The sequence below is a fragment of the Empidonax traillii genome, unplaced genomic scaffold, assembly GCF_003031625.1.
Source record: "Empidonax traillii isolate 1590-97213 ecotype Southwest subspecies unplaced genomic scaffold, ASM303162v1 scaffold341:size590984, whole genome shotgun sequence".
Lineage (NCBI taxonomy): Eukaryota > Metazoa > Chordata > Aves > Passeriformes > Tyrannidae > Empidonax > Empidonax traillii.
Window position 1 is genome coordinate 527,356 of NW_020955534.1, and position 23,183 is coordinate 550,538.

General features: G+C 37.8%; 1 protein-coding gene across 3 annotated transcripts in view; it reads left to right on the plus strand.

The window, feature by feature from the left end:
- CCDC180 (coiled-coil domain containing 180) overlaps positions 1 to 22,538 on the plus strand; it is a 26,762-nt gene extending 4,224 nt beyond the window's left edge. The window contains exons 7-37 of one of the 3 annotated variants that reach the window (XM_027892192.1): positions 32 to 124; positions 367 to 530; positions 708 to 827; positions 1,490 to 1,569; positions 2,254 to 2,342; positions 2,715 to 2,834; positions 3,476 to 3,649; positions 4,148 to 4,263; positions 6,837 to 6,963; positions 7,210 to 7,273; positions 7,931 to 8,142; positions 8,694 to 8,911; positions 9,422 to 9,597; positions 10,696 to 10,870; positions 11,396 to 11,542; positions 11,797 to 11,941; positions 12,148 to 12,264; positions 12,678 to 12,776; positions 13,117 to 13,230; positions 13,877 to 14,076; positions 14,822 to 14,892; positions 15,658 to 15,730; positions 16,657 to 16,731; positions 17,655 to 17,721; positions 17,918 to 18,059; positions 18,477 to 18,637; positions 19,343 to 19,480; positions 20,404 to 20,515; positions 20,759 to 20,864; positions 21,758 to 21,893; positions 22,181 to 22,538. In XM_027892192.1, coding sequence (XP_027747993.1) covers positions 32 to 124; positions 367 to 530; positions 708 to 827; positions 1,490 to 1,569; positions 2,254 to 2,342; positions 2,715 to 2,834; positions 3,476 to 3,649; positions 4,148 to 4,263; positions 6,837 to 6,963; positions 7,210 to 7,273; positions 7,931 to 8,142; positions 8,694 to 8,911; positions 9,422 to 9,597; positions 10,696 to 10,870; positions 11,396 to 11,542; positions 11,797 to 11,941; positions 12,148 to 12,264; positions 12,678 to 12,776; positions 13,117 to 13,230; positions 13,877 to 14,076; positions 14,822 to 14,892; positions 15,658 to 15,730; positions 16,657 to 16,731; positions 17,655 to 17,721; positions 17,918 to 18,059; positions 18,477 to 18,637; positions 19,343 to 19,480; positions 20,404 to 20,515; positions 20,759 to 20,864; positions 21,758 to 21,893; positions 22,181 to 22,315 — 3,966 coding nt within the window. In that variant the 3' untranslated portion in view covers positions 22,316 to 22,538. Of the gene's footprint in view, positions 1 to 31; positions 125 to 366; positions 531 to 707; positions 828 to 1,489; positions 1,570 to 2,253; positions 2,343 to 2,714; positions 2,835 to 3,475; positions 3,650 to 4,147; positions 4,264 to 6,836; positions 6,964 to 7,209; positions 7,274 to 7,930; positions 8,143 to 8,693; positions 8,912 to 9,421; positions 9,598 to 10,695; positions 10,871 to 11,395; positions 11,543 to 11,796; positions 11,942 to 12,147; positions 12,265 to 12,677; positions 12,777 to 13,116; positions 13,231 to 13,876; positions 14,077 to 14,821; positions 14,893 to 15,657; positions 15,731 to 16,656; positions 16,732 to 17,654; positions 17,722 to 17,917; positions 18,060 to 18,476; positions 18,638 to 19,342; positions 19,481 to 20,403; positions 20,516 to 20,758; positions 20,865 to 21,757; positions 21,894 to 22,180 lie in introns of those variants that run through there. The other 2 variants (XM_027892193.1, XM_027892194.1) reach the window with 2 other exon arrangements.
- Positions 22,539 to 23,183: the final 645 nt, after the last annotated feature.

The window sequence follows — 23,183 nt, forward strand, 5'->3', positions numbered from 1 at the left end:
TGTTGGTTTTCTTTATTCTTTTATTGCACAGATAGCAGATATACTGAAAAAGTGTACAGTGAAACTGGAGGAAATTTCCTTCTTGGCAGCTGATGTTCACAAGCTCATCAATGACGAGGCCATGGTAAATGTTTTATCTGGGGCAAGATAGCAATCTGAATATTCCCAGAATGTCTTTTTTTTCCCCAACTGAAATTCATTTTTTCTACTTATCAATCACTGACATATAAAAGAAGTTTCTGTTTTGCGGGATATTCTTTATCATTTGTATTCTTTTCTCCCTCATTTTGCATGGAAGAGACAATTTATGGTTTTTTTATGTTGTATGCTGATAAAAGACTCCTGATTTCATTTTTTAATATACAGAATATAAACCGAGCACTGTTGGGTAATAGGAGGGCAACTGCCAAGCTGCTCTTTAATCTAATGAAATCAGAGCTTGAGAAGGAAAAATCTCATCAATTGAAATGGCAAGAGAGAGTCAAGGACTGGAAGCTCATCCAAAAGAACCGTGTAATTCAGAGTTTCAGGTCAGAAATTTAATAATCATATTTTGGAGAATGAGTAACACAAAGTGACTAGTGTTCATCTGTGTTTTCTATAAACAGTAATATTTTATCATTTTTTCATTAAACATATGATACATATCACATAGGACATCACATATATAACATTTTCATTATACATATCATTTTTCCATCCTACAGAGAATTTATGGCAAGTGAAGAAATACAGAATAATTCCACTGTGAAAACAGAAATGGAAAATATGATAACGGGGCAGATTGTACTTAGTGAGCGGAGACTGGGGATTTTGCAGCACATTGGGTATGGCAAAAGAGAAACAATTCTTTCTGCAGTTAATAGGGGGCTTGGCTACAAAATGCACTTTGCTTTCTGCCAGCGTGTGATTGTACAGTTCAGAAGTAGGCAGGTCCTAAACTTTTTTTGGTAAAGCTCTTTTTAATGGAAAAAATGCATTCTTGGGTTCATTCAGTGCACCAGCTACACTAAATCGGGGATGATCAAGAGCTAGAAATGCAGGAGTGCAAAAGTAAATCTTAACTAATATTTGAAACATGGTATAAATAAACAGACAAGGATGAGTAGAGAACTAGAAGTTGGTGCTTTAGTCAAGGCATTGTTTCTGCATGGGATTTCATTCGTGTAATAAATTAAGGGAGAATCTGGGGAGAAGGCTAACTGTCTATGTTTGAATATCCATCCTGACAACAAGCATTTTTGGATGCAATGCATTACAATATTTACAGCTTTTTTTTTTGCAATGAATATAGGAACAAGTTAGTTCCTTGTCAGTCAGTTGTTCAGTGGCCTTGAACAACAGCAGTCTCCTTGGTTTATTTTCATTGCTGAGATGGCAGTAAATAAAATAAAGTGCAGTGGTATGGAAACTGATTCATAATTTTATCTTTTAACAACTGACAGGTTTATATGTTAAGATACTTAACTCTTGTTTCCTATTTTGATAGCACCTTGATGCCTCCTATGCACACGAAATCTGAGATAAATGAATGGTACAGAACTCTGGAGAATTTAAACCAAAGTTTAGGTAAATTGGGAAATCATAAAAACAGTCTGGAATTCAAGCAATTCTTTCTTTTTTTTCCAGGCAGTAACAAAGCAGGCAGTTGCTTTGAAAGTGCATGTTTGCTCTTATCTTTGTTTCATGTGTTTTTACATACCTTCTCAAGTTGCTTTGAGTGGGCAATAGGACCCAAAGAAATTGTCTGTGGCATTACCTCCCTTTGGCCAGCACAGGTACTTGTGCATGGTGAGATCTAGCTGGAACTGTCTTGGTTAGAATTAATCCAGGGGAGATAGAAGGTTAATTTTGAATGGATCAGTTCTTAGTCATACAAAAATACTCCTTTTTACCTCTTGGAGAAGGAGAGGGAAAATGTTGGAGATGTTTCCTTTCTCTGAGTCCTATAGAGTGCCTTCCCTCTGTGTGTCTGCCTTCTTTTACTCCAGAGCACGTCCTGTCGTGATATTTGTAGCCGGTGTAGTAGCAGAGAAGTTGATAGCACTTGTAAATACCTTGCTACTTTTAAGCATAATGATAAACAGATTTGAATTAAAACATCTTATATAATTGACTGGTTGTGTCGCACAAGTGTGCAGATCTGCTGGGATCTGTTCCTACGCTGAGATTCAGCACAGGGCTTCTATCACCTTTCCATTTCATACTGCACTGTGAAATACAGAAGACTGTGGTCTTCTCTATATCCTTCAGACACCCACAGTATGGAGTGCGTGAAGAAACTGCGCATCAAGTATGAGCTGGTCCAGGGCAAATGTCGGGAGAAAGTGCAGGTCTGCAAGGTGAGCGTCACAGCTTTGGGAGTTCTTGGAAGGATTGTTGATAGCTGTGTACAGTGTCAGTACAGTAAAAAATATTTGAGGATCCACCAAATGTTGAGATAATAAGTGAAATTACTTTTTAATGTCTGTCTTATTCTGTTAGAGAAGTTGCTTGAAGTTTCTTATTTTGCGAAAGAAATTCCACCTCTCTGCCTCAGTTTCTTTCCTTGTGTCCAATAGAATTGTACTGTTTACAGAATGTGAGATCTGGGGGGTTGAATCTTTCTCTGTCCATCACAAGCAGAACCACAAGAAGTTGTTTGGCCATACTCTCTAAAAGCCACACAGTATTCGTTATATGCATGTCAGTAACTTGGCTTTTTGTGTGTTTAGATGAGCCTGTTGGATATGAATGTTTGCACGGTAAAAGATGTTGAACTTGTGCATTCTGACATGCTTCAGATGGCTGAGAAACTAGAACGTAGGTTTGAAGAAGAACTGGAGCGTATGGATGTACGTTTATCACGTATATTTTTACTACTCCCTGGGATTTGTTTGTTCTTCCTGCACTCCCACCTGCAGTGCCATCTGCATCTGAGGCTATTGATGTCACACTAAAATGAGATCCATAGTGTGAGTGAACACCACAAAGAAAAGAAGCTTGGTGTGATTCAAGGAGAAGAGTTCATAATGATTTGGTTTTTATTTGTTATATAAATATATGATAATTTATATTTGTAATATAAATATATATGTCAGGGATGAATTATATATAACCCAACCTGCCTAGAGGCAGAGGAATAGATCTAAACAATCTCCCAAATTTCTTCCAATCTGATCTTTTATGATTCTGTACAAGAAAATGACTGGGCAGTCATTCCTAAAATGATAGATGGCAGAACTTGGAGATTCTGTACTTTACAGTACCAGAAGAACAATCAGAAGTTTTGATACTCTCAATTGTACAGTATTTATTGTAGAATAAAAATCCACATTTTTATACAGTTTACTGGGATGTTTTTTTCCTCTCACCGTGTTGAATACTGGCAGTGTACTTCCCGGCAGACTTTTGTCATGTTACATATCCTCTTATTCATTCATTTCACCTTCCAACAGTTTAAAAATAACTTAGTCACTTAAATTTTTTTCTTTAGAGAGACTTTAAGGAGATGGCTAAACAGCATGAGCAGCGTTGTCAAGGCTTGTACAGCTATTTTCAGGAGGCCATGGCCCTCTGGGATTTCCATAAACTTCAACTGTCCCAGCAGGAAGGTGAACTTCAGAAGAAAGTAGATGAATGCAGATGGGAACAGGATACCATTATACAGGTATAGACATAAATCAAGGATGTGGTATGATGCAAAGAAAGGACTTCTTAATGCAAAGAGCCCCCTGAAATTCAAAATTAAATGAAAAACTTAATCTTTGACTTTTATACTGGACTTTCTATGAATCAGTTTCATTCTGTCAGGCGCATCTTTGCTAATGGCTGTCCACACTGAGTGGACAGTCATATCATATTCTTGATATGGCAACAGTGGTAAAGATTGTATTTTCACTGTAAAGTCTATTATAAAATCTTATGCAGGTATGGAGTCTTGGTTGGATGTCAAGTTCTCATAACAAGTAACTTAAGGTGACAATGTCAGAAATGTTAATTATATAGAAAAGGTCTTCATAGGCAATGAGCTTTACTAAGGTAGCTTCCCTTCTTGTTGTAAAATATATGGACATAATCCATAATCAAATTAATTGAATCCTAAATAGTTAAGGAGATTTTAGTATATACCAAATGATTTTTACTTGTATTGTTTATGTGGCCTTAGATGAGGAAAGCCGATCTGGATATAGTTTTGGAAAAAATGAAAATGGCAAGCTGTGAAGAAGAGCTGAAGAAATATATGGAGAAGGCCCTTTCTTCTTTAGATCATATTAGAACTAGGTATGAATTTTTTTAGTGTAAACTTAAAAAATAAAGCATACTTTAATGTTGGCTGTACTACTTAGGTCTTGTTTCTGTTGTAGTGTGAAGGTGTGGAAAAACACTGCTTGTTACTTCATGAAATACTGTAAAATGAAATAATGTACATACTGAACAAGGTTAAGGCAAATAATGCTCATATTTTATGAGCAGCACTAAGGAAGACTGGTATCACTCAAAAATTATACCAGATCAGTATGTTATGTAGTATACCATTACATCCATGCCATATTCAGAAGTTAAAAGTTATAGTTCAGATTCTTGAATTACAGGAACCAGAAATTACTCTGCACCATCACCTGTGGTCTCACATTTGATCTTGTTCAAAATATTGCATGGACTACAATTCACTAAGAACTTTCAGTTAGCCCAAATATTTATTTTGGTAATATTTTTGTTACCTGTCTCAGGCATTTGCAATTATAAAAGTCATATAAAAATTGGCACATCCCACTCCCCTGGTTTAGCAGCAGGAGTGAAGATTAAATAGCCTGAGAGGAAGCTGCTGTATTCCCACACCGAGGAGGTCGAGGCATGCTAGAAGAATGATGTGGACCTGAGGGGCCGATGCTTGCACCTCACAAGTGGGATTGTGGTTAGAGTTATGGGGTTGGTACTCTTAATGCTCATTGGAATGATTAAAAAAAACCCCAAAGGTAATGGACCAAGTTAAAATACAATGTGAGATTGCAGAAGGCAATGTAACCTATTGTTATGATCTGGTTATTAAAGTTATTAGAAATGCTTCTGCCCAAATTAAGATGCAAACAAGATCATATGCCAAAGTCAATAGTATAGATTTTATTTAGCAGTAAATATGAGGCAGAGAAAGATAAATAGAAAGAATTAGGAAAAAGGAGGGAGGAGAAAGAGAGTGATAGAGATTAAAATACAAAATATATCACCAGTCATGAAACCCAGCAGTGTCCCATGAGTCCTGTTCTTCTGATCTTCTCAGGGATGAGAGTCCCACAAAACTTAGAGTCCAGTGGATTAATATACATTCAGGGGATGCCAATCACCTACTTTGGGGTGGGGAAGCTTTGCAGTCTCTTGTGACAGGCTCTGGATTTGTTGCCTCACTTGGATCACATGCAGTCCTCTGGTCGTGGAAAGCATCAGGACTGAGTTGGGGGGGTTGCTTTGGGAGTCTTTGATGGTTTGTGACCCTGTCTCAGCTGCCTCTCACATGAATGTCCCATGTGTGTATGGTCTTCCCAGCATGGGCAGATTTTGCCATCACATGCCCAAAACCCTTCTCTTCCACCTGCTGAGCCTTGTTTACTTCTCCTCCGACTTGAGATAACTGGACAATAGTTTTATCTCAAGTTCTTGTCACAGTCCAAATTCCAGTCAGGAGGCGTGTTTGGAAGTGGAAGGTCCTTTGGTGGTTGCAGACAGGCAGTTGCTTCCTTGCAGTTTAACAAGAAGTTTTCTTTTAATTTTGAATGATGTTGAAGACATTAACAACACTTCAGTCTATCACACCTATCTGAATATTTGAACACTTTATTGGGTCTGGCTGAGCTGGTGTTCATTTCCCCATAGCAGCCCTCAGAGTGCTGTGCTTTGCACTGGTAGCTAGAAGGGATTTGGTAACACACCAGTGTTTTGGCTACTGCTGAGGAGTGCTGGCACAGCATTCTCCCCTCTCCAATCCAGGGGAAGATCCTGGAAGGGGGCACAAGTGGGCCAGCTGACCCAAGGATATTCCATACCATGTGATGCCAGCTCAGATGCTAAGGAAAGGAGGAGGAAGGGGGGGCATTAGTTGCTTACAATGTTTGCCTGCATAGCAGCCACTCCATGTGCTGAAGCCCTGCTTTCTTGGAACAACACTTGCTAATGGGAAGTAGAGAATAAACCTTGTTATTTTCCTCTTCACTTGTGCATGTGCAAACTTTTGCTTTTGCTGTAGTGAAGTGCCTCATCTCAACCTTTGAGTTGTCTTCCATGTTATTCTCTCTCCTGTCCGCCTGGGAAAGGCACCTGGTATCCAGCTAAGGTCAACCCATCACAAATATGTACATAAATTCCCCATAACTATCTTTGTTTAGGAGACAAAGCAAATGTAAATGAAAATAGGTGTGGACATTGATTTTTTTTTTCTTGAACCAAGACTCAGCTTGAACCATTAGTTTTTATTTCCAATGAAAACAAACCAGAAAAGCTCATTCAAAGGTGAACACTGATACAGAACAGATATGGAAGACAGTAACTTGACCTCTCATTTCTAATATTCCTTACATAAGCACAGATTTTAAATGGTTTCCCATCCAAAAGGAAAGATGTGAAAGGCTTTGTTGTGAATATTTCCTAATTTTTGTGCATTTATATGTTTGTAATGAACTAATCTCTACTAATAAGCCAGGATGTGATTGTATTTGGTATAAACATATCAAGTGCAACATTTAGCCCAAAGGTTTTATGAGATTGGTGAGAAAGATAAATTTGGATTTAAAGGAACCATAGTCAAATTTATTTTATTTCTGTACATTCTTGAATCTCTTAAGGAGTGACCTTAAATTTGACAGGAATGAGACACTCAACCAAGTTGTAATGGATAAAGTAATGGCTTACCCAGAAGCTGTTTTGCAGGAGTTGATTTCTTACAGCACATCCATCAGCCAGCATTTTAATGTAAAGGAAATCTTCAGACAGGTAAAAATTTTGTCTTGTTATAAACTGCATTTCAGCAAATTCATTTGGCTTTTTAAACAGAAAACTACAGGGAAACAAACTTATATTAGTGAATTTGAGTGTTACAGGTTCTTTAGACAATAAGTGATCTATTCAAGACTGTCATAACTTACTGAAATAGATATATTTTCAGAAGGGATTTGGATTTCTTATAAGCAGGTAAATCTGTATTTTAAAATGGGTTTTTTGTGTGTGTTTTGCTTTTAGAACTTGCAAGGCAAGATAGCCCTCACAGTTCAAGATCAAAGTAATACCTCAATGGTACAAACAGGTATTTTTGCTTGCTTTTTTTTTTCAATCTTTGGATTGTATCCAGTAAGTATTGTATCTCTTTGGATTGTAACCAGGAAATCTGTGCTCTAACTGTAAATGACTAGTTGAGGCTTCAGAAGCTGAACATGTAGTGAAGCAGCAAGCTGAGAGCATTGTGCAAGGAAATGAAAGAGAGGAAAATTGTAGAATATCCTGAGTTGGAAGGGACCCACAAAGATCATCCGAGTCCAACTCCTGGCCCTGCACAGACACACCAACGAAACCATGTGCCTGAGAACATTGTCCAAAGGGTCCTTGAGCAGCCTGGGGGCCGTGACCACTGCCTTGGGGAGCCTGTTCAGTGCCCAAACGCCCTCTGGGGGAAGAACCTTTTCCTGAGATCCAGCTAAGCTTCCTCTGACATAGATCCAGCCATTCCCTCGGCTCTTGGCCCTGCTCACACAGAGCAGAGATCGGAGCTGCCCCTCCACCACCCCTTGCAGCTGCAGACCCCAGTGAGCTCTGAGCTCAGTCTCCTCCAGCTGAACAAGGCAAATTACCTCAGCCATTCCTCATAAGGCTTCCCCTCTAGTCCCTTCCCCATCTGTGTCTCTGTCCTTTGGACGCTCCCTAATAGGCTTAGATCTTATATTGTAGCATCCAAAATTGCCTCCAGGACTCGAGGTGAGGCCACACCAGCACAGAGCAGAGTGGGACAATCGGCTCTCTCAGTCAGTGCCAGAAGAGATAGACAGTTGTCAACGATCAGATGGAGAAACAAACCCAGCTGAGCATGAGGAGATCTTGGCACAGGAAACTGGAGAAACAGAGGAAGATGGAGAGAGCATTCCTCATAAAAGTGAAGAAACTGAACATGCAGAACAAGGGGTAAGCGTTACAGAAGTTAAGTGAACAAGAGAATAAAACTGAAGGTGAAGGCAGTCTTGCCCAAAATAAGGAGGAATAGGAAGTCTTTTTGCTGTGGATGAATAGAAAGTCTTTGTTTGCTCAGTTTGTACACAAAGCCAATAGGGGTTTAGATCCTTCTTATGGACAAATAGAGTGTATAAAACTGTTTACAAGCACTGCTTTTACCCTTGTAAAAACCCTTTGCATGGATTTTTTTTTTAAATCTTTCTTTCGTCAGTGTTGTTAAGCCATAGTGAATGCTTTAAGCTATTTGTACCTAAGTATTGTTTTTTCAGGTCTTTAATTCCATTAATTTATTATCATATCAAAACCCATCTAAGACTTTGACTTTGCCTATTGAGACTTCCCAGCATATATAAATATTGCTTTACGCTGTATAAATGTTGTCCAAATTGAGAATGAAAATGTTATTCTAAATATCCTTAGGATTCTTACATTAGCTTGTGATGTGTTGATTCTATGCTGATACTTCTAAAGGTAACAGATAATGATTTCCAACTGTTCACTAGGCAGTGTTCAATAGCAGTAAGGCAGAAAGTGCTGAAATTGCCATGGAGAAATTTTCCACTGCTAGTGGAAACATTTACACTGTCCTTGGAGTTGAAGAGGCAGGAAAGACTGATATAACAGAGAATTATTTTACAAAATATGAAAAGGAAGAATCACTTCCTATGTACCTGAAATATATTCTTCTCAAAGAAGCAATGTTTGTCAAGCTGAAGAAAAAGTGAGTAGAAAACAGCTTCTTTATGTAACAGACAAATTTCAGCTGTTTAGAAGAAACATTATACTGAAGTGGCAAAAATTATCTAATTATTAGTATATAATCAGATATTTTAATTATAAAATTATAATTGTATACTTATGATGTTATTCCTCTTTTTAAAATTGATGCAAATATAAGAAAATGTTTATATTGCATTGTATCAATCCTTCCAAAGTACCACACAAGCACTTACCTTTACAGAACATTCATATTTTATGGAAATTTATTAAGTGAGAAAACAAATTACAGAAACACAAGTAAAACTTCCAAATTCCCTGCAGAGCCATGAAGGTAAAATGCCTGGTACTCAGTAGTATGCAGTTAGCTCAAAAACTTAACCAGTATAGTGCAAATGGTACTGAAAGCATATCTTCCTATAGTCAGAAGTGAAATTCTTAGAATTAATGTATTTAATAAATTCTTATTTATTATTTAGTGTTCCTCACTGTAATATTTCTTTTTCAATCATAGGATTCGCCTCTGCTTTTTTGAACACTTGGAGAAATGGTTTGCAGAATCCTTGTCCAACTCCCATGTCTTTGTGGCTGCCAAGAAAGAGGAGCTGAATTCAATACTTTTGCTGCATCGTCAGTTGCATCAACAAAAGCAGGAGGAGATACAGACAAATATCTACAACGTTCGAGCTGGTGCTGATTTTTTTTTTACTCTGAGCATTGTATGTCTTTGTTTAGAGATGATCATAAGTGGGCCTAAACTGTCTCAGCATTAGTTGACTCAGTTGTAAAGAACAGCTGAGCAAGGAAGCAGTTGAGTATCTGCAAATTCCCAGTATAATGTGTTACTCATATATTTTCAGAATGATATTTCTATACCTTTTCCTGGTTTGTGCTGTGTTATGTTTGGAAAAATAGATGGGAATGCCTTGATCAACAACTGGATTGTACAAGATGAAGAACACTGCATTGTCAATGTTTGTGAATTCTCATTCGTCTCAAAATTATTTAACAAGAGTTTTTATTGTACAAAAAATAATTCTACGAGTGTTGCAGAGAAAGAATTAGCGAGTTGAGAGAGCTGAAATGCCAGGACCAGGCTTCTGGAAACACGAGAGGAAGGATTTAGCTATGTGAAATATCACTGAGTAACTACAGAGCAGCCATTAATCAAAACTTTTTTTGCATGAGAGTTGTCTGGTTTTTATGGTGAGAAAAAAGTATTTTATGCAGATTTGTTGGTCTTTAACATATAAAGTAAAAAATTCTCTTTTAGGAGAACAGGCAAATCATTTTTCAATTTCCCTTTTTCCACAAAGAGGACAGGTGCTTTTTCTGGCTGCTTTCTTGAGGGAATTGGCCGGCTCTTGATTTATCCAGCTGTCATTCCAGAAGGGAGACCAAAATTGATGGTTTTTTCCCCTTACAAAACCAGGGAGAATGTATTTTCCATTAAAAAATCAAAACTACACTTTACTTTTGTTACAAGACTAAGAACAGAGAGATAATGAAGATGTCAGCAATGAACAAAAATAAAGGAAAAAGAATGCTAAGAGCAAACAAGAGACTTTGTGTTTTGAATGGATTAGGAGCTGCTAAGGATATATGTTTAACACAGGAGAAAAGTCAAAGAAACCAAATAGAATGTATTTTATTTGTATGGTTTAGCTACTGCGAGGTCTGGCTCTGTTTATTTTGCTGCTGCTTTTGGTCGTAGGTTCACTGGGCATTGTGGTAGTCCACAGCAAACAGAGAATAATATCCATATTGTCAAACTTCTTTCCTTCTCAGGGGAACTGTCACTTCACAAAGAGCGTCTTGAATGCCACTGTGCAGGGCTGGGAGAAGGCCTGAAAAAGGAGAAAGCTGAATTTCTCAAATTTTTAGATCAGCTAAATAACACAAACTTAGGCTCCCAAATCCGTAACTTGGAGTTTGACTTCCTCCATGCTCCTAAGACTGAGCAGTAAGTGTGGCACAGGTGTTTCTGGCTGTAAGTCTCCATATTAAATACTCCTGATTGCTGTCTGAGATGTTTCTGGTTTGCCTTCTGAACCTGTTTAATACATCATTATTCAATGAAGACTACTTTATAAAACTTGGAAAGATGTAAAGAATTTCATTCTCTCTCCCTGAAAAAATTAAAATCAGGGCTGAACATGTGGAAATTTTCATCTGTTTTCAAAGTGCTGGCAGTCTTTAAATAGAAAAGATGTTTCATCTGTTTAGATTTTATCCACTTTACTGAACCTGCACAGTAATAGTAATTGACTAATTGATTTTGAAGACAATTTCTCAGTAGCATCAGCTGTTGCTGAAATCTTCCATGTGTTCCTTCAGACCATCCTAGCTCAGGGGGTTACTTTCAGAATTCACTTAATCACTTTTGAATTCTGACATTTGTTCATGTCTTTACAGCCAGCAATCACCAAAACATCATGTGTGTTCATCTTCTGACATGATTTCCCTGTCCTTTATTATTTGCTGTTAGGTCAGCTTCTTCCAGCAACAATCTGCAACCACAGCTCCACAATCATCTGGAATCAATTGGGCTTACTGTGAGGAGTTACCAACACCATCTGGAGGAAGCTTTAGGGAAACTAAAGTGTTCAAATGTAGATTTTCTTAAAACTTGCAGGTATAGAAATATCATGGAAGTTTTGTTTATAAATAGTGACCTATTTCTGGGCATTGGTATTTGTTGCATAGGCGGAACACTAAAATTTAAGTTTGTTTTGTTATTCATCTAGTTTGCTATTTAAAAAAAATATTCTGTTAAGCAACTATTATACTGTTTTCATCACATTTGTGTTGATATCTACATTTTAGGGCTGCTTAGCTAAAATAATCTTGGAGAAAAAGAACAGGCACAGCTTCTGCTTTTGTTTTCAGATTATTTTCAGAGGGAGGTAACTTCTCTTCTGAAGAGGTAAAGTTTTTCAGCAGATATCTTCAGAATGAAAGTAAGCAAATCGACTCTTTGGAAAGTTTAATCAAAACAGATGTGCAGAAAATGGAATCAAGCTGCTTGGAGCAGGTATGCAGAGTTTCATTCTTTGAAATTATATTTTCTCTTGATATAGGTGATTTGCAGTCAGCCTGCTTTTAAGTTGTAACAGTAAGACTGTTTTCTTTGGCAATTACATGATGGAAAAAAGAAATAAAAATGGTAGGTTCTATTATATAAGTTTTAAAAAGTGAAAAATTACCTAGTCCTGTCTCTTGTTTCTGGCATTCCTAAAGGCTACTGAACTTATCAAGCAGTCTGAAAAAAAATTTGCTGATGTCTCTGTGAGTCGAGCCTTTATGGAGAAGGTCCAGCGATCTTTGAGATGGCTACAACAGCAAATCAAATCAGAGGTACCAACAGAAACATCAGGACTTTCCTTAAACTCCGTATAATAATTTTATTCTATTGAAGAGATTTTGGCTGAATTCAGAGTGGACAAACATTAAGTAACTTGCTATGTTAATTCAAAACCTGTTTTCTGTCACTGTCAGCTTAAAACTTTATTTTTACTGCTGCAGCTGTGCTGGAACGCTATGGCCCTGCAGCACATTGAGTATGTACATCTGAATTGACCAGCATTTTTGTGTGGTACAGCGAAGGGCATCAGGTGTTGCTTTTGTGAATTGCTGTTTTCAGCTTCTCCTCTGAGTTCCAGGGACTTTTACCTGTTTTTTTTATCAGTGGTTCTAGTGGTTTGAAGGTGGAGGCTATGAAAATCCCCTGAATGGGGATTTTACTTCCCTACTATCTGCTTCTGCTTTAGGTAGCAAATTCCAATTTGCAGTCAGTGACATTGAAGTCTTACCTGGAGAAGCTGCAGCAGAAGAGAGATGCTTGTGCTCATCCTACTGCAGATGAAGAAGTAAGTTCTAAACAGCACAAAATGTTATTTATTTTGAATTGTTAATAATTGCTATTAATTTGACTTGCTGTGCATGATTGCATAAGCTAATATTTTTAAGGTAGACTTGTGTTTCTTCACATTTGGGGGGTAGGCAGAAACACAGAATTTTTGCTCAGGAAGGTCCCCCACCTCTTTTCCTCTTTACCAGACCAAAATATCAACCTCTATGAGATCTCATTACTTCCATGTCTGTGTACATAAGCTAGTGACAGAACAGAGGCTAATGATGTTGTTTGCTAGAGTCAGCATGTTTGAAAAGGCCAAAGTTTCATAAATACTATAGTACCATATCTTTCAGGCTTCAGCTTCTGAAGAGTTGTATGATTTTGCTAAAGAGGTGTTGAAAGAGCTGAAAAAGAGAAGCCAGTATCTTGACTGCTTCTTAGAAAAAGCAATGATCCCACATGCCAATGTAAGTATCAACATTCTCTATATTTTATTTAATGTTGAGAGAATTTCCTAGTGTAGATGTTTTAAAAGTTTTTCAGAATCCATGCTTTGAATTTTCAAATGAAAAAAGAATCTGCATTATACCAAGCTGTCCAAGACACTGTAACATTAGGACATTTTATTAAGAGGTTGAGTAAATCAGCAGTCAGCACCAAGTTTACAAAACACAGTGAGTTGCTCAGTTCTTGAGTTTGTTTTCAAGGCATAGCGCTATTCATAGATACATATTTCATGGATTTCTTTAAATAATTTAAAAAAATTAAACATGTCCTGAAGAGATTTTGTTTTTATCAAATGGGTTGTGTTTTCATTCTTGCTTTTGTGGAAAGTCTGTCTTTATTTTGTAATCTCAGTGGATCATTGTTTTGAGAGTATACCTTTAAATACTGTTGATTATTTTGAGAACCTATGCTTAACTGCTGTGAAGTGTTTTAGAGTTGTAAAACTGTAACAACATTGCTACTAGAGTGACAGAAAATTTTATTTCAGCCTGTCAAGCAAAATAGTGTCTGTTTGGAAGATCTGCTTTAGTAGTCAGCTACTGTGTGGAATGCTTTCACTAACTGCCTGCTACAGTCAAGAGGGCTTCATTTTTCTTCCCATTTCAGGAGGACTTTACCACTCTTGCCATGGATGGGATGTTACAAGATTCCATTGCTCCTGCTGTTCAAACAGAGAGTCTCAGAGATAAGAGCAAAAGGATGGTAATGGGGCTGGATCCTGAAAAATTCCCCTTGTTAATTCCAAGCAGAATGGATACTTCAGCACTTCATGATTTGGCAATAAGTGTTATCCAAAATTTAGCTGGGTGAGTACTTGTTTGCCTAAAGGTATTTTTCTGTCCTTGTCTTAATTTATATTTTCTTTGCTCCATATACTGCTTCTCTCCATGAGGCTCATGATACACTACAAGGGGCTTCACAACAGTGCTCTAAAATTCATATTCAAGAAGCATATAAAGGTTCTCCTGAATTCATATTTTGCAGAATACCTAGTATATCCAGACCTACTGAATAGACTGTTAGTAGGTAGTACTACTACATACTTTCTGATCAGTCTGAATTACAAAATCATTCTAGCTGACACTGATTTCTTTTTAAAAGCAAGATCTCTAACAGCAAAAAATATCCCCTTTTGAGTAATAAGTGACATCTATTTTATAGAACAATGATCAATTTTAGATGTAATGATTTAATTTTTGTTTTAAAGGTGATCACCTCAAAAGGGGATTCCATGCTACATAGTCGACTGAAAACCATGCTGTGAAGAGTATGAAAAGTGTTTGATTTGCAAATAGTATTTTAATGCAGTTTTGCTTGTAGAAATTCCAAAATTTCAGGTAAAGAGTTAGTGAGTCCCATTAAAGTACTTCAATATACACTGTCGGTTGTAAAAGTAACCCTAACTGTTAAATATGATCTCAGAAATTTAACCACACTTAGCTCATGGTAGGAATGGAGAACTTGCCAAGGTCTCTATATAATGTAGTGTGTAGTATAGAACATAAACTAATGGGATATTCAGCAGCCCCTTATCTCTCTTTTTTGTTTTAGATTTGACCCGTCCAAACAATCTCCAGACTTAAATCAAGAGGGAAATGATCACTCTCGTTCATTAGGACCAGGTGTGCCTATATTTCTTTTAATATATTCTGTTCATCTAAACTGTAGTTCCTATCATTTTACTGCACAAGTCTAGCATGTTTCGGACCAGTGGCTTCCCTGCTAGTTCTGAGTGGTGCATCCCAGCTTTTTTCTTGGTCATCTTTACTTTGCAATAGTAAGATGATTTTTGGCTCTTAAACCAATGAAAGCTGCAGAATGAGATAGTGTTATAAAGGGTATCTCTGTTTGTGATAGCAAAAGGGAAAAGTGATAAAGAATTGGAACAGAGGTCATGAAAATATGTAGGGAATCAGGGATACTTCTCAAAGTGTGTTATCAGCCACTCAAATGTGAGCACAGAGGTAATCCCAGGTACTAACTATTGTAGTGTTCTGATTTCCCCATCTCTCTTCTGCAGAGCTTGACTTCTCCAGCCATTTTCAAAGGTATTATCTGCCTCTTCCAGAATTCAAAGTCCCTATCACAGCCAAGACTATGAATGTAGCCCATTCGTTCTCCTTATTCATGTTGTTCACATTCTCCTACCTTCACGTTGTTTTATATCTCCTCCTGTCTGTCTATTTTCTGTGACGTCTCCAGAACATAACCTTTGTTGCTGTTGCCACTTCTGGGTTGCTTCAGTTACAATTGTTTCTGTAGTTGTGCCCTACATATTGTAAGGAAACAAGAACACAAAATTTATGTCCATATAAAAAATACTTCAATTGGCATTTATACAATATTCTTCATCTTTCCTTGTTAACTAAAAGCCATTCTTCCTCCAATAAAGAAGAAGGTATCCAACGCAGCTCAGATCTCCAAGAAATCATCTTGGGATGAAATGAAGTCAAAAAAAAGGTGAGACCCCTGAAAGGAGAAATTCCACTTAAAATATTCCTATGCAGAAATTTAAGTAAACTTTGTGCCCTGCCTGTTCATTGAAAGATCTTAATGCTTTTTTGTAGGAACCTTTTTTCCATCTGTGATTGTCATTTGGGATCTCTCTTTATGTCCACATGATCAACTTTGGGGTTTGTTTGTTTGTTTGTTTGTTTGTTTGTTTTTTTCCCAGATTGTGGCTGGAAAAACATTTTTCTTTTTCTCCTTGTCTGCTGCTGTTTTAGATTCTGAAGTTGTTGAACTACAGACTAACTCTTAAATCAATGTGGCTTAATTTTGGGTGTGGCATCTAAATAGTTTGTCTTCAGCGTAGTCCACAGAGCAATGACATGAGCTACTGTAACAGTGAAAACAACAGAAAAGTTTAGAACAGCTGAGAGTTTAGAAGAGAATCCTGAGAATCTTTTTCTATCAAAAAATTATTTTCATATTGTGACTCAGGAATGGTATTCTAAATCTATTTAGTGTTCCACCTGAAACACTCCAAACTGTGCACCATTCACTCACTTCCCTCTCCTCTTCCCCTTGTGGTGGGCTGGCAAGGACAGTGAGATAAGAAAAGAAATGGCAACAATATGAATAACAAAGTGTACAAGAGAGGCGAAGGATTCACAGGTGATGCTCACCACAAGGAAAGCCCCGACAATACCCCTTTCCCTACCCCTGGCAATCACAGGAGGTGGTACAGAATAACCTCCAGGTCCTGGCCATGCCACCTCCTGGCTACTGCAAAAATTAACCCTGTCCTGGCCAGAACCAGGACACACATAATACTAGTTTTAGAGTTATATTTTTATGATTTTTTTCTTCAGTCTCTCTCCAGTTATCAGCCAGAGAAGCAAAACACTTGTGGATAGTATCAAATTAATGTTTTTCCTTCCTAGCGAAAAGAAAAGCTCCAAATCCATTGTCAAGGACAAGAGATACCAATTATTTGAAAAGAAGCCTCCAAAGTCTGAGTAAGTCATGTGTATTTGCAGAAGAAGAAGTTAATCTGAAAAAACCCTCTATCTATCTAATCTATGTATGTATGTATCTGTCTATCTATCTGTCTATGTATCTATCTATCATTGTGACCTGTAGAGTTGACGATTGAATTTTGAGATATTCAGCCTTCATATTTTTTGGTCAAAGTGCTTACAGAACAGTTCCTTTTTGTAACATCCTAATAATGAAAATAAAAGGTCATCTGTTTTATTCTGTTTAATGTCTGAAATGGGAGGTCTCATTGGAGCCCATTTTGCACATTTACAAAAAGGGGGTGGGGAATGTGAAATAGCCTGTCTTTCCATTATTTTCACATCTGAGAAGACCAATAGATCTTATATGCTACGTTCTTGTGGTCAATATTCCATTGTTAGAAAGAAACATGGAGCAAACAGGTCCCATTCCCCTTCTCTAGGACAACTGTATCTGTGCAGCTGTACTCTACAGAACTGACATATTTTGTATGTGCTATGCAAAGCTATTCAAATTAACGCTTAAGATGTTTAAGCACTTGGGAATTTTATTCCCCATTGTGTTTTAAAATAATTCCAGTAAACAGCTAGACCCACCTTCAAATATTTTTGGTTTATCTACAATGCATGGCCACCTCTTAAGGTAAGTTAGGTACAGAAAGTTGGCTAGGATTGCTTTTTGATGTGGCAGTGCTCTCTAGTCATCATTTACAATAGCTCCAAGTCCTGACTGCTTCTGAAGAGAACCAGTGCTAATGTGGGGGAGGGATCTTAGGCATTCTGAATATTTGTTTTTGTATACTCTGAAAAATGTATTAAAATTAACCTCAATGTAATATTTGAATAGCAGTGAATATTGCCAATGTGATCATTTTACAGTGTGATAGTATTTAAAATTTTTTTAAAATTTTGTTTGTTTTCAGTACTTTTAAGGGGATTATTATGAATATTCTCTGGACAGGTAGCAACACCTTGCTTGGCCTTGGTGAGGTAAGAATACCTTGTGTTCTTACATCACTGTTGCTTTCATAGTTCCCCTTCTGTGTCAGAGAAATAATTTGATTCTTTTCCATACTTTTCAGACCATCCAAAAATTTTCCTTCCTTTTCCTACTGTTACATACTTAGATGTGAGTCATTTGAATGTGTTATCAACAATTTATCTGTTTTTTTGTGCCCTTCTGTAGGATTTTTATGGAGTAAAGACAGCTCAGATGGGAATACCTAAAGATCTGCCAGAGACTTTTGAAGATTGGGCAGAAATGCTCAGACAGAAACTATTGTCATACAAAAGGCAGGCAGATGATTACTACAATTTCTGTCTTAAAGGTAAATTCATTCATTTAAGACTTTTAACCTCTTGTGTATGTAGTTTTTTGATATGTAAGCTGAAAACTGCAGTGACCAAGAATTAGGTCTTTGTCTTAATCCATCACACTCAGTGGAAAAAATTCCAGTTGATTTCACTGGAACTTGAGCCAATATTCTTTTTAAAGTATTCTCAGCTACAAAAATCATACCAGAAGGGTGCTTGACTAAGTTGAAAGACCTGTATAGGTCATATCTTTAAGCAAGTGTATGTTTCTCAAAGCATTTGACCTAAGGAAAGGAATGGTAGAGAGAGAATCTCTGAGAGAAAATTCCAGTCTATTTGACCCTTGCAGTGGGTATTCAACTGGACTGAGTGGGGTTTTTTTCCTTGCAATTAATAGTTCTGTGTCACACCCCCTATTTTTTCCTCAAAAGAATTCCAGGATCAGCTGAAGTGGTTTGAGGAGGAGCTCTCTTCTGTCTCCCAGTTGGCAGTGGATAGTCTTTTAAAAGAACATGAGCAGAAACTCAGCTCTTCCACTGGTCAGATTCAGCACCTCTTCAACAGACAGCTGGAAGAGTGGGAGAAGCTGAAGGTATCTATCATGGATCTATTGGAATGCTTCCAGTGTAAGCAATGCATCTGATAAAATTTTCTTTTTCTCATTCTCACTGTTTGCTTCATCAGTCCCTGCTGAGCTGAGGTGCAGTTTCTGTGTTTGCAGTTAGTCTGGGCAATTCTCCTGGAAGCTTTGTATTCCTGGAACTCAGTCCTTTTTCTCCCTTCTTCCAGCACTGGTCTGCCTTTTTCTTATCTTGTCAGCTCTGCCTGTAACCTTACACTTGGACTGTCAACTCTGCAAGGGCTGTGACCTTGTGGTAGGGCCATACAGGTCCCACTGTATGGGTGCACTCCTTTGTAGGAACTATGATACACGGATAATGAAATACTATTATTTACTACTATTCATAAAAGAGGCATATTTTTTCCAGTAATGTCAGAACTCAGAACAGAATCATAATGGAGATCATGCAGAAGATGCTACAGTAATTTCAGGTTTTGTTGCTCTGAGTATTAAGTTAAATTTAGGAAAAAATTACAAATGTAGAGAGATAAAAAGTATCTTCTTTACCACTTGATAGGAGAGATGATTATTTACTGAAAACAAGCCCTGAAATAGCTGTTTTCTTTGTCTTTCTGAATACTTTTATGTAAAATGTTTTGCTTTTACTTCTTCCTTACCATGACTCAAAGTACATTATTTACTGAAGGCATTTCTTTCTTATGTATTTGCTTAAAGACTGTGCACCAGAGAAAATTACATTACTCTCTGGGACACCCAAACAACTCCCTTCAGCTGGAGGCTTTGTGCCAAGAGGAAATAAAAAGACAAAAAGCTCAAACTGATGGTGTTCATCTCAACACAAAGATGCTGCAGGTAATTGTAAAACCCTTGCTTGCTGTCAACTTAAATGTTGCATTTGGAAAGGAGAATGCATTTTGGGTACATTTTTCCTCCCCATCTAAAGGAAACTTGAAAATGTTTTCAGTTTGAGGCAATCCTGGTCATATATCATTTAACTTTTAAGTTTTGTATTGTCCACGTTAGATCAATATTGCCATGAGTACATATGCACTCATACATGTGTATAGATTTATCATGGACCTGACTGATCTTTTGGATCATTCATAGAGCATACTGGCTAGGAGCTTAATTGTAGGTAGGAGTGTTAGCTGCAGGGGTGACATCCTCTGGTTAGTTCTCTTATTTGCAGACAACAGATGCCTGGAAGGGTTTCTTCTCTGTGCATTTCATTAGTGCAAATAATTGACACTTTTCCACACAAGATTAAGAAGTGGAATAAGCAGAATTTTTCTTTTTTTTATTTTCTTCTCTCAGGCCACTTACTCCAAATTCTATACTGTCTGCACAGTATATTTTTAATTCCAAAGTAAGAGCTCCTTCTACTCATAACTCTGCATACAGACACAGAAACACAGATACCCTCTTTCAGAATAACACCTGCCCAAAGCACTTCCACCCAAAGTACTCTTTGCTTTGGGAAGAAGGATGCATTTACAGACAGTTATGTTTCTCAGGTTTAACACAAATATATAACTAATGGCTACCCATGCACAGAACTCTACAGTTTTGTGAACTTTAAATGATCAGGCAGTGTTAAGAATACTGCAGAGAGATGCTTTGAGACCCTTTCATGTGCAACTTCAAGCTTTGTTATCTGCACCTGCTGCAAAATGTCAAGGTTGGATACTTGTGTAGTTCTTTTGGAGCCAAATTAAAAGGACAGGAGATCAAATCATCAAAAGAATTTCTCTCACTTGTCTCCAATATCCTAACAGGACTGTGCTGCTGAGTGTGCTCAGAGCTTTTTTTCTGCACTGGCTGCCCTCACTGAAGAGCTGCTCTTGGAATTAGATGAAACCATCACTTCTGGTGACATACAAGTAGCAGGTAAGTAAAGAAGAAATTGCTTGTTCAGGCCTTCTCTTCCTTTTCAAAGACTGCAGCAGACCGCCCCTAGGAAGAAGAGGCTTTTATATGCTATAATATTTTAAATGGAAAGATTTGTATAATAAGGCACACAAAGCTATTTCTTGAAAGTGTAGAGCATCAAGCTGCATATAGTTACTCCAAAACAATCATGTTTCTGCCACTGTTTTGCTTTTGCTGAGTAGATCTTCTGTTATCTCCCAGAAACTGAAATAACTAGAGAGAAGTTGTCGACTTTAATCCATCGTAAACAAGCTGGACTTCCTCTAGAAACCTCTAAAGTTCAACAGTTAATCAAACAAGGGAGGAGGTAATATTTGAAGATACTGAACACTGTTCTTTCTAATTTCTCTTCTCTAAATTGATAACAGGCACTGTCCTCATAGTTTTTTGCTGCACTTGATGAAGCTGCTGAACACTTATTGTAAGGCTCAGATACATGCAGGTACTCCAAAGATATCAGGCAGTGGAAGGAATTAGGAGAATTTATTTTCAAAAGTTAAGAACGCTTAACATATCAGCACAAAACTGCACTGGGCCTAGGAAAAGACATGCCTCCTGTTCTTCTCAGGCCTTTTAGTGTCCCCAGCACCCCCAGCCTTCAAATGTTTATGTGACAGCTTATCTTTTCTCATACCAGGGAGAGCTTCTCTGGAATGCAGAAAGAGAAAGCTGTCACTGGGAAAGATGCCTCTTTCCGGGCAGGAAAGCTTTCTTAAGTGAAAAACTCAGTAAAATCTTCTGGAAGGGTTTTCTACACTTACACTCTGCTCATCCTTCGTGATGTCATTGAACTAGTTATGGGGCAGTTTGGGTGGTTGGTGATTTTAAAGAAAGAATAGCAACGGATCCAAATAAAAGAGAATTACATATTGTATTGCAAAACAATACAATGTCATGGCTATTACTATGCCACTTGCTAGCCACTAGTTATCAGTTCAGCACTTTCAGATCTATGAATATACTGTGTATTGTCATTCAGAAGATAAGAACTCAATACTGTGTAGACACCCTGAAGTTTTAAAAGAAAAGGTGGTTGTACTAAACAAAGAAATTTTTAGTGTAAACCTTTTGTGGAGATTAAAAAAAACCAAAATTGATCCTTTGCACTTTAGCACAAGTGACAATAATTAGTATGATACACTCTCTTTTCTAAGTTTCTGTCTCTTGTGTTTTTTGGTTGGTTGGCTTGGTTTTTTAAAGGACTTGGCCAGGAATACCTAAGACTACTCTTCATGAAACTCCAGACTATGTTCTTTGCAGAGGAACTGCATCAGTTTCAACAACTCGGACTACCCTGGGCCAACTCGCAGTGTTGGATGTGAGACAAGCTGCATACAGGGTGGGTCTCAAGGGTAGGCAATGCTCTAATCTTAGGAGCTAATGGAAGTGAGATGAAGATCTTGCACTTCCGCAAAATTTAAATATTGCTGATAATTTAGTTCCAGAAGTCTTTAAAAGGAGGACAGAAGGGACACGGTGAATAATTAATTATTCATATATTGACAAAGGTAGAAAATAAGTGGCCTCTATGCAGTCTTCTGGCAGAGTGGATCAGGACCTGGATTTAGGCAAAGTAAATTTATATTTTGTCACTACCGATTTTGTCCTTAATTGTTTTTTCTACAGAAATACAAATGTAAGCTTGAGCAGCTGTTTGCCCAGATCAAAGAAGAAAGTGCAGCTCAGCTGCTGGCAATTCAGCGTTGGGAAGATTGGTGGGAACAATCCATCCAAAAGATAAAGCAACTCTACCTCTGAGATCAGTCAGTTCTTGCTGAATCTTTCTTTGTTGGTGTAAATTGACAAGTTTGTACTAATGTCATCAGTGTTACAGAGTTAGTCCAATACAGTTTTTCCTTTTATGTTACTAATCTGCTGCATTGAAAGAAGCTAATTTTTACGTTTTTGCATTGTGTTACCGCTCGTTTCCTCATATGTAATTTTAAGACAATTCATATACTCATCTTTACAATTTACATAATCTTTTGGTTTGGCTACAGTATCATCTGTTACTATTTGCTTATGAGTATTTGTGCACACAAACCCTTTGTGCAGGGGATCTTAATGCATACGTATTAGCTGAGTTTGTTTTGTTGCAATTTTGCTACTTTGAGTTGGTTTGGTCCGAAAACTTTGCAAGGCATGGATGAAAACTATCCCTAACCCTTGTATCAAGGCCTCTGTGCCCGAGCACCTCTGCTTGGAGATCTCTGATTGAAGACGGCCAACCTGAAAAAGAAATACATTAGGTTGTCTTGGTTCAACAAGCCTTGCCTTGCCAAGCCTGCCTCTCCCATGGCTTTCCTTGCCTCTCCTGCTTCTCCCATGTGTCGCTGACCATTACCCACCCCTTCTTTCATTGCCATCCCTTGCCTGCCCCTGCCTTGCCTTGCTTTGCCCCTCTCTTGCCTCTCCCTTGCTCATCCTTTCCTTGCATTGCCTTCTTTGCCCTTCCTTTGCCCCTCTCTTTCCTTCCCTTGTCTCTCTTCTGCCTTGCCCCTCTCTTGCACCTCCCATTCCCCTCTCTTGCCTTGCACTGACTTGCCCCTCCAGTGCCCCTGTCATGCCTCTCTTTTTCCCCTCCCTACCTTGGCTTTGCCCTGCCTTGCCTTGCCCCTCCATTGCC